An 11,234-nucleotide genomic window follows, 5' to 3' on the forward strand; every position below is an offset into this window, starting at 1 on the left:
AGATGTGAGACAGTACAAAAACTGCAGACCATTCTATTCAACTAATGGGTGGGTGGGTGGACGGGTGGGTAATTGTATATGGCCAAAGGCCTTTACAAAGCACAATTGAAACAATAAAATACAAAAATGGAACCACATTTATCCAGCTAATACATAAAAACAGTGAGAATAAAACAATGTGTCACAATAAGATATACAGAATTAATATATCAACTAACAGGTTTTCCACAACTTGATTTCTGAACAGCACAGATGTTTTTAGGACTCCACACTCCCCTCCTCCCCATCCTGAACTTCATATTTGGAAAAGGCTCACATTGAGGGAGAGGGGAGGATTTAGTTTGGGGACCCAGCACAGGAAGAAACTGTCAATTGTACCTTTTGGCAGTGTTGTTGCTCTGATCAAAATCAGCTCTCCCCATCACAGATCACCACTACACTCGCGGTCTGTTTCATAGCCGAGCGTTACCGGGCTCTTAGGAATGCTCGAGATCTGCAATATCTGGCCTTGGAGACCCAATTTTCTTTCGACCGTGTTTACCCGTGACACACAGGGGTCGGCTTGACACTCTAACGCTCCCCCCCCCACACACACACACACAAACACCCGCTCAGGCCCCATTTGGCTCAGCTGAGCCACACTCCAGCACCTACCTACAGTGTAGATCTCCATGGTGATGGTGAAGATGGAGTGGGAGCGGGACGAGTCCTTGTTCATCAGGGTATAGCCCACGGCACGGTTTTTCAAGCCAATTTCCATAATGTGCTCGCACTGGGCTATATTGTGCACGGCGTGTAGAGACAGGCCCTTCACGTACACTCCTTTCTCGGGGTGCTCCTTCAGCTGCAAGGAGAACCATCATGGCAAGAGTTACAATAAAAACGCCACCCATCACCACCACAAAAATATCTTGAAGTGAAGCCTCCAGAACTGTACACTGTACTCCAGGTGCGGTCTGATCAACAGCATCAGCATTAGAATCATAGAGTTGGAAGGGGCCATACAGGCCATCTAGTCCAACCCTCTGCTCAATGCAGGATCAGCCCTAAGCATCCTAAAGCATCCAAGAAAAGTGTGTATCCAACCTTTGCTTGAAGACTGCCAGTGAGGGGGCGCTCACCACCTCCTTAGGCAGCCTATTCCACTGCTCAACTACTCTGACAGTGATATCTAGCCTATATCGCTGTACTTGTAGTTTAAACCCATTACTCATGTTCTGACACTGAGCAACTCAAGAAGGTAAATCGTGCAGGTTTGCTGCAGCCTTGATGAGTTCCTCGATCTCTCCTCATCAGCTGCTGCTGTCACAGCAAGCAATATACTCCCTGCCCCTCTGAGGCAGGTTTTTCTGGCTTCTCTCAAAGTAATTACCTTAGCATTTACTTAGGTGCTATATTTTTGAATAAGAACATGTCCGCCACTAGAAAGTTTCAGTAGAAACATCATCTGTTACGTTCTGCTGTCCCAAATAATATGATGGGCATGGAGCAAGGGTGTCACTCCTATGGCCAGTGGACAGGAAAGATTATTTTCTGATGCTAAGAAGAAATGCAGCGGGATATGAAGGGTTGGATTTTCACAGAATCATAGAGTTGGAAGGGGCCAAACAGGCCATCTAGTCCAACCCCCTGCTCAACGCAGGATCAGCCCAAAGCATCCTAAAGCATCCAAGAAAAGTGTGTATCCAACCTTTGCTTGAAGACTGCCAGTGAGGGGGAGCTCACCACCTCCTTAGGCAGCCTATTTTGCGGCTTACTTTGTCCTGCCAAATCTTTAGCGCTAGGCCTCTGGTGACATTTCCTTTGCATAATGCACTTTGATTGCAAGCCGTCATTGTGAATTATCAGAATTGTGATTTATTCCTTAATGTTTTACTTACTTCCAATTAAGGTCCTTCCCTGCCAGTCCTCACCTCTAATTTTTGCTTGGTGTCTGAGCCAAGGAGGTCTCTGATTTCTTCGTTGTAGATCTCCAGATAAGAAGCCCTGACCAAGAACTTTGTGTTTTCTGCACACTGTACAAAAATCAAAAATCAGACTTCTTAGGATGGCAGGCTCAGTTATAACTGCTAGGCTTGTTTGGACTACGTTTCCTGTATCAGAAGTTCCCAAGGGCCGAATCCTCATGAAGGTGGGCAACCTGGGTGGAACCCCACAGACCACTTTGCTATTGAGGCACATTCTACAGAGGCCGGAGCCGTCCCGCAGTTTGATCTCATGCCAGGGGACAGTCTCTTCTACTAGAGGAAAATATCTCAACCAGTGGAATGCATCCACAATATTCAGCCCCTTGTGTCTGCACCATTTCAGATCTTTGTTGAGAATTCACATGATTGAAAAATACCTGAATCATAAATGGGGGAAAATCTATTCACATTAAAAAAATCAGCTTTCAGACGGCTGCCTTACCACTCTGCGCCACAAGAGGCTCTGATTATAAGACTTATATATTATTATAAAATCTGATTATAAGACTTGGAGGTTACTGCCTGCCTTTCAATCTGTTTCCTCAGTTTGTAGATGAGGTACAGAGGCTGAATTCAGACATACAATGGCCTGAAGCCTGATTTGACAAACCATGGCTGACTTTAGCCAGCCAAACGGAATCAGAAGCCACTGCTTGAAGTGGGTTTGCAAATCATGGTCTGATAGGATGTCTGATGCGATGAACTGTACACACGGTTAGCGCTCCACTCCAGAAGCCACCATGAGCTTCTCGAGGCAAGTATGTAAGCAAACAGAAAATGAATACGGTCTAACAATTCTAAATCACGGTTTGCAGACAATATGTTTGGAGGTTCAAATGTTGGTTTGGATTGTGAGCTATGGTTAGCACTTGACGTGATTTGATATAATGTCTGAATTGAGCCCACAGCACTGGAACAGAGTTCAGGGAATGGTAACTCAAGTAGCTGATTATGCAAGGAAGATAGGATCACTTATTTAATTTACATCACTGCATACCTGGACACTCTCAAACAAATGTTCAAAGGCTCTGGGAATTATGCCCTTCTGGGAAGGGGGATCCAGAATCCCCTGCATCGTAAAAGACTTCCCGCTGCCTGTCTGCCCGTAGGCAAAGATGGTGCCATTATAACCTTCCGTAACACCCTGGAAAACAAAGGGAAGAAAAACAGAAGGCTGATTGCCTTGGATTTATGTATGTTTCAACTCAATTTCTATCTCATGGACTGGATCCAAAGTTGTCAGCATAGAAAGTTAGTGGAAGTAATTTTTCATAGAATCATAGAGTTGGAAGGGGCCATACAGGCCATCTAGTCCAACCCCCTGCTCAACGCAGGATCAGCCCAAAGCATCCTAAAGCAGTGGTCCCCAACCTGCGGGCTGCGGCCCGGCGCCGGGCCGCAAAGGCCATGGCGCCGGGCCGCGGCTCCCTCTCCCCGCCCCCCCCCCCCGCAATAAAAAACTTCCCAGGCCGCAAGCTTGCGGCCCGGGAAGCTACTTACTGCGGGAGGGCGGGGAGAGGGAATCAAGGCCGGGCCGCGCCCGCGCGGCCCGCAGGTGCGGCCCGATCCACGGGTGCGGCCTGCGGGCGCGGCCGGGCGCGGCTCGCGGGCGCGGCCCGATCCGCGGGCGCGGCCCGCGGGCGCGGCCGGGCGCGGCCCGATCCGCGGGCGCGGCCGGGCGCGGCTCGTGGGCGTGGCCCGCGCGGTCCCTGCGGGCGCGGCCCGATGCCCTGCCGGTCCCCAGCCTAATAAAGGTTGGGGACCACTGTCCTAAAGCATCCAAGGAAAGTGTGTATCCAACCTTTGCTTGAAGACTGCCAGTGAGGGGGAGCTCACCACCTCCTTAGGTAGCCTATTCACTGGCATCCCGTCAGCCTCAAATGTCCCTGATGAAGGTAAAGATCCTCAACAAAAGGATTCTGTGTGGCAGAGGAGCTGGCAATTCTATCTGCCTTGAGTTCTAGTGAGAAAGACAGACTATAAGTAGTATAAATAAATAAATTCCTGCCAAGACATGATCCTCTTTGCAGCTTCCTGTGGGACACGGCTTCCTATTCTAGAGGGTATCCTGACCCTTAAGAGTGGCTGACCCTTAAGAGTGACCTATGTAGGATACAGGTGGTGCCTGCAGAGGCAGAAGCCAATGAAATGTGCTTCCTTCAATTTGTTCCATGGATGTAAATGTTTGGATCCAATTCTCTGTCTTTCTGCGCAAACCACATGCAACCAGGTTTTAGCTACTCTTGCTATATTCCTCTCAAAGGTTTCGTTACAACACAAGGAGGTCAGGACTTGAGTTTGCAGATGAATCCCTGCTATGCAGATAGAATAGTTTGAGGGAAACAAAGATCCAAGTGTTACCAAATTTAGGAGCACCATACTTGTTCCATGCAAACCTTACAAGCAATCAGCAGGTCACATGCCTGATTTGGTGAAGGGCAGAAAAATCGCCAGCACAAGCACAATATGACATCGGAAAGCCCTCCACTTATCCAACATGAAATCTGATTATAAGATCTGTGCCAGAATTCTGTGCTAGTAATCAGATCTGGGATACTCAAGTAGGTTTTTAGGTTAAAATTTTTAAATTACTTTTGAGTGTTTTATATTTTATATTGTATCTGTTGTAATAAGGTTAGCCACCCCAAGCCTGTTATGGGGCAGGGCGGCCAATAAATCTAATATAATAAATAATAATAAAACAATAAAGCAACGGCCGCCCTCATGTGAAGAATTAGAATCCACAACTGGAGTGCAACCTGAGATAAAATGAACTGTACTGGTGTTGCCACAATAATCTTGTAGAGAAAAAGGGGGAAAGACTGAATGGAGTTGGGGTTTGGGGGCAGTGGAAAAAAGGACAGAGGTAGTAAAAAAAACCTATCTAGATAGGCAGAAGTAGGTTCTGTTAAACCTGTTGTTGTTCAATTGAACCAGTTGTAATACTCGGTTAATCTTATAACCACTGCTGAAACTGTTGCCGATATGTTATGTTATGACTGTTCTTATATCTACGATATGCTATGTAATACCCCCAATACATTCCATGTAAACTGCCCTGAGCCATACAGGAGGGAGATTTAAAAAAATCCAAGAAGTAAATAAATAAATATAGCAAACACAGAAACACAACTTTTAAAAAATGGATGCATTGTTGCAGATCAATGTGACATGTCGGCCGCTACCCTGGAGAGCTCAAAAGCCACAACTGTATCTATATCTTCCTCAAGCACTTATAGCTTTTGAAATTAGGTGTAAACCTGTTCTGAGCCAAGGCACACTGGAACTTCCAATGTATTTCTAATGCAGTTATCAGGTGGGGGTGGGAACTCTTTTTTAATAAGGAACACAATGTGGAGGGGGAAATTTACATCTCCCTTCCCCCATGCACCTTCGTTCTATACAGTGATGGCCCTCGGCTTTTTGCCCCTCAAGGGAAACATACATGTACTCATGTTAGCTTCCCTGTTTGTGGGGCAATCAGCAGTTGCCAGATAACTGCTTTGTATGCAACAGTGACAAAACTCTTAGTATCACACCAGGTCCCCCACACACACACATTAGCCACGGTTCCGGGGCAAATCACTCTTGCTCCAAGCAAGTTCAGAAGATGCATTCCTCAAGTCACGCTGCAATATTTCCTTCGCAGCTGGTTTGCAGAACTTCTGCGGCTGCTCTCACCTCAATGAGCGGAGAGGCGATTTCGTTATAGATCTGTTCCGTGGTGTGGTCCATGTAATACGCCCCGTCGAAGGTGAACTGTTTTGGTGGGTCTTCTGTGGCTGCTGGGTTCTGGATGAAGCACTGCCTCCGGCTGCTGTCCATGGTGAGCACTATCTTGGACCTCAGCTGCTTTTCCCGGTCATTCGGAGGGCGGCATCGTACAATCACCTTCACCGCTTCTGAAGCCATGGTCAAAACATGCCAGTGCTTTTACTCGGAGGCGTGGTGTGTGGGGAATCCTTAGGGAGATAGCCTACAAATAAGAGAGTTTTGATTGTTTCGGTGTGTGATTTCAAGCCACTGAATTAAAAAAGATAGCGACAGGTTTTATCCTCCGTAACGTAGGGGCGCACACTGAGTTACCACAAGACATCAAAAAGATAAAACCTCATAGTAAATCTTATTTGCCATGACCTAAAACATACAGGGAAACAACCTGTCAGCAGTTGCAACAGCAAACAGGCAGAGAAACTAACAGGCTAGCTACAGGGAAGTGTGAAGAAGAAACATCTTAAATTCAAGTTAGTACATGATGCCAAAACGTCAACCATGGGAGGACTCACGAACTTCGTAGGCTGTGCCATCAGTACTCCGTCCCCCGTAAAAAGTATTGTTGGCAAGTAATTCTCTGCATATAACTGTTATGCTTTGTGATTTCAGATACATTGCTCAAAGACATTTGCAAACCAGCATTGGTGCAGCATGTAAAATACGTTATTACTAATTTAAGAGCCTCTTGTGGCACAGAGTGGTAAGGCAGCCGTCTGAAAGCTTTGCCCATGAGGCTGGGAGTTCAATCCCAGCAGCCGGCTCAAGGTTGACTCAGCCTTCCAACCTTCCGAGGTCGGTAAAATGAATACCCAGTTTGCTGGGGGGTAAACGGTAATGACTGGGGAAGGCACTGGCAAACCACCCCGTATTGAGTCTGCCATGAAAACGCTAGAGGGCGTCACCCCAAGGGTCAGACATGACTCGGTGCTTGCACAGGGGATATCTTTATCTTTTTTACTCATTTAAGCCACTGAGGAAAGCTCTGAAAACATGTCTTTTGACTGGTTTTCAAAAGTCTTTGAGTGGCACTTAAGCCACGAGACAGCTCCTCCTCCAAGCCCTTACCAGAAGTATTAAGTGGAGCAGATATTGTCATGACATATCATTGGTCTCTGATATCCCTGTAGCTCTATCTTGTTATTAGTTGTTTGTTATTCACATACTATTTTGCCTCAACCATTTGTTTTTTTAACTTCCTACGCAATATGCAGCACCTTAAATCAGATCCAAAAACAAACAGGCAGGCAACACACAGCTCTCAACACAGGCAAAATAGGTTTAATACACCTCTCTTCAGACAACAGCTGGGCAGTCATTTGCAAGGGAGCGTAGAGCGTATTACGACAGCCCATCCTTGAGGTTACTCTTGCAAAGAACAGCATGCCTGATTCAGCTGGGTCTGTCTTTGGAGTTGACCTCTATGGCAAATGAAATCGATAAAAGCTCTTCTTGCTGAGCCTTTCGGACAAGAGGTCTGGGGTTAGCCGTAAGACTCAGGCTCTTGACCAGCTCAGATAAGATACTTCACCCAACATGTGTATAAGTCAGCATTTAGCTACCCAGCCTTTCCAACTAACACAACCTCCATCTCATCTGGATTTACCTTGATCTTGCTCCTCCTTTACCGTCTGACCACAAGAAGCAGACACTGGCCAGGAGCCAAGAGAGTAGTATCTGGAAATTTAATTATGACATGTAAAGATATAGATGAGTGGCATCAGAATACCATGCCTCAAAGCTTTGGATGATAGCCATCGTAGGAATCTTTGTTATTTCTGCAAGACTTTATCATTTTATCACACACACAATACTTTTATTGGCATAAGCAGATTAGCAAAATAAACAGAGATAGTTAGGATACATCAATCACTTTAAATTTAAAAACTGAACACAAAAATTCAGCCATTATAAAAGTGACATTGGCATCCTTATCACTCAATAAAAATTGGCGGATCGGGTCTTTTGAATGGTTTCTCCATTTTGATGTAAAAGGTATAACGTGCTTTCGCTGGACAATAAACAAGGGACAATCCAGTAAGATATGTTGCATGGTGTCAGGAGTGTTTAATTCACAGGGACATAGTCTATTTTCGAATCTTGGCAAATCTCCCTTGTAATACTTTGGATGGAAAGCCAAGCAGTGTTTAATTCACAGGGACATAGTCTATTTTCGAATCTTGGCAAATCTCCCTTGTAATACTTTGGATGGAAAGCCAAGCAAGTGAAAACGCTCTGCGATAACAATTTTATCATTTCTGCAATACACTGTACCCAACAAAAGTGGTAAACAGTCTGTCTTCCCCTCTTGCTTTTTTAAATCTGGCAATGGAAGTCAAAATCTTGATTACTTCAAGAATAATTCTGTTGGCACATGTTTATCCTCCTCTTAGAACCTCCAAGGCTGATATCATGGCCCAGTAGGAAACCTCAACAGATTATCTATTAGATCTGCAAAGTAGACATTCACAAGGTATCTTGATAGTGGGCAGTAACTTTAGTGCCAATACTGAATTAAATGATGGCAATTTACTCCTTTCTAAACTTTGGAATTATAGTGTTTTTTAAATTATGATTCCACATCAGGCACTCAACAATCCAAAGACAAGGGCATTAATAATGCAGGGGTCAGACTGATACATTTGACCTCTCCATTATCACTATCTGTTATTAACGGGAATCGTATCATTGACCCCTTTGGAGATTTCACTTGTTTCATCGCAGGGAACAAGTGTGGTTGACTACTTGTCAACTGATCATTCTCACTTCTCTAAAGTGCTCTGTGCGATCACAGAGTAGACGCCATCAACCTATTTCCATCAAATAAACCTTGGGACTGAGTTAAAGCAGGATATCAATCAGCCCAAGCACAAGACACAATCCACTTAGGAAAAGATGGAACAGGAGTTCAGCTGAGATTGCTGAACAAATATTTAGTTTCACAGATGCCCTTCATTTAAAAAAGCTCAAGACTGTCAGTCAACAATGTCAACGAGAGATCTAAATCATATTTCATCGCTCTGGGATGCCCCTGGGATTCTGTTGACATTCTAGAAGAAGAGTCTGAATTTTTTTGTTATAAAAGAAGCAAACAGTACTTCAGACACTTCTAAAATCTGATCTATACTATAGCTAGCACAATTAGAGTGGGTAGACCAGCCTTTCTCAACCTCTTTACCATTGAGAAACCCCTGAAACATGCTTCAGGTATCGAGAAACCCCAGAAGTGGTGCAATCATGCAGATTATGGTTGGGAAGCATAGCTGCCTACATGCCCACCTGGGGCCCCTCCCCTTCCCATCCACACTAGGCCCATCACTGGCAATTTTTGGGGGGGTTGACATGACCATATATGGTCATATTACCCCATAAATATTTAGTAATTTTAAAAAATATATAAAAATTAATTAACTCCCACCCATTCAGGAAACTCTTCCAGGGCCATCAGGAAACCCCAAGGTTTTATGAAACCCTGGTTGATAAAGCCTGAGATAGACCAACAGTTTGAGTACAAAACAGTTTCATATGCTGGTCTAAGAGATGTCATCTGCAAAGAATTGCACAAAAACATCAAAGCTAAACTGCCAGTTCCCAATCAGTTTGGGACTACGTACTTGCCATAAATAAAAAAATGTATCCTAAATAACTGCACTAGATGTGATTCAGCTGATGCAATGGTAGCAATTTTTTTTCCTGCTACTTCCACCATCCACCACAACTTAATAAATTGTGAAGAAGGGTCAGTCATACTGGGCCTGAGTTTTCTGCCAATGGCACTCAAGTCATCTCTGAACTCTCTTGAGATCTCCTGGAGGGGGGCCCTGTCTACTGCCCCAGGGTGGCATTCCGGGTTTCAACAGAATTACCAGTTCAATATACAGAACTGCCTGACACCGTTCTATAATCCTTGTGGATTCATGCATTTCTAATGGTAGATTATTTTATTTGGCCTGCTCCTACAGAGCGGAGGTATTAATCACCCATGTTTTGAGCATATAAACGTTTGACACTTTATTCTTCTAGCCTCTTTATCAGACTGCCAATTTTCTTAGTATAGAAGACTGGATCCAGTGCATGCCTTTTCTCATCCGTTCGCTCCCATAGTCAAAGGTAAAGGCCCTTGGGAGCCATGGTGCCCAAAATGTCATTTAGCATAGGGATGTTTGAAACCAACCCAGAAATGGCCCTCACCAGGAAGCTGGATAGTTGGGATGTCAGTAAGCAATTATTTTCTTTGAAGAAGAGTTGGTTCTTATATGCTGCTTTTTTCTACCTGAAGGAGTCTCAAAGTGGCTTACATTCGCCTTCCCTTTCCTCTCCCCACAACAGACACCTTGTGAGGTAGGTGAGGCTGAGAGAGCCCTGATATTACCGCTCGGTCAGAACAGCCTTATCAGTGTTGTGGCGAGCCCAGCTGGTTCCATGTGGGGGAGCAAGGAATCAAACCCGACTCGCCAGATTAGAAGCCTGCACTACTAATCACTAACCCACATTTCAGAAATGTGGATTTTGTTGAACTTGGCAGGGCACGTGGGCATGTTTAGCATAGACCAAACAATTCTAGACATTTTTAAAAATTAATTTATTTTTGTTTTTGCAAAAACCATCAACTGTTCAGTACCGGTGCTGAATTCTATGGAAATCTGATGAGTCAGCACATCTCTTCCATGTAGTCCTCTGTGATGCATAAACTTAGTTAACTGATTTAGAACCTGGTGGTGATTGTTTCTAGAATATAGTTTTGTAATGGCCCTTGATACAAGGTATGTTTGGAGAGGGGTTATATTAATAGTTTTAGAATGCTTTTTATTATGCTTGTTTTAAATCCTTAGCCACCCATGTAAGGGCAGAAAGATGGGATATAAATTTTGTAAATAAACAAAAATTTTGAGATCGCAAGGGATTTTTGGATAACCTAGGCACCTATGTTTGTCTCAGTAATCCAACATGGTTGCTAGAGTGTCCCTCTAAAATGGGGGGAAGGGGAGTTGCACAGCTAAGACAAGAAAAATGAGGGAGATAGTAATACTAGTAGAGGAAGGAAAGAAAAATTGAGCTAAAAAGGGAAAAATTAGGACTGGCTGGCCTCTTGTGGTGCAGAGTGGTAAGGCAGCTGTCTGAAAGCTTTGCCCATGAGGCTGGGAGTTCAATCCCAGCAGCCGGCTCAAGGTTGACTCAGCCTTCCATCCTTCCGAGGTCAGTAAAATGAGTACCCAGCTTGCTGGGGGGTAAACAGTAATGACTGGGGAAGGCACTGGCAAACCACCCCGTATTGAGTCTGCCATGAAAACGCTAGAGGGCGTCACCCCAAGGGTCAGACATGACCCGGTGCTTGCACAGGGGATACCTTTACCTTTACCTTTTAGGGAAAGGAGGCAGAAAAAGGGGATAAATGGGAAGACTGGAGAGAAAGCAATAGATGGGATAACTGAAAAGGGTAGGTAGGAGAGAAAGAAGCAGAGGAAGGGAAGGTGCTGAAATGACAGTGAAGGGGAG

The 11,234-nt window shown here is 44.8% G+C and overlaps 1 protein-coding gene across 2 annotated transcripts in view; it reads right to left on the minus strand.

Moving 5' to 3' along the window:
* Positions 1-11,234, minus strand: part of KIF17 (kinesin family member 17) — a 31,570-nt gene that overhangs the window by 18,727 nt on the left and 1,609 nt on the right. For both annotated transcript variants that reach the window (XM_077319677.1, XM_077319676.1), the window contains exons 2-6: positions 7,345-7,415; positions 5,649-5,943; positions 2,965-3,111; positions 1,914-2,015; positions 655-844 (exon numbers count right to left, since the gene is read on the minus strand). In XM_077319677.1, coding sequence (XP_077175792.1) covers positions 655-844; positions 1,914-2,015; positions 2,965-3,111; positions 5,649-5,879 — 670 coding nt within the window. In that variant the 5' untranslated portion in view covers positions 5,880-5,943; positions 7,345-7,415. The remainder of the gene's footprint in view (positions 1-654; positions 845-1,913; positions 2,016-2,964; positions 3,112-5,648; positions 5,944-7,344; positions 7,416-11,234) is intronic.

This window comes from Paroedura picta, chromosome 2 (genome assembly GCF_049243985.1).
Source record: "Paroedura picta isolate Pp20150507F chromosome 2, Ppicta_v3.0, whole genome shotgun sequence".
Taxonomy (NCBI): Eukaryota; Metazoa; Chordata; class Lepidosauria; order Squamata; family Gekkonidae; genus Paroedura; species Paroedura picta.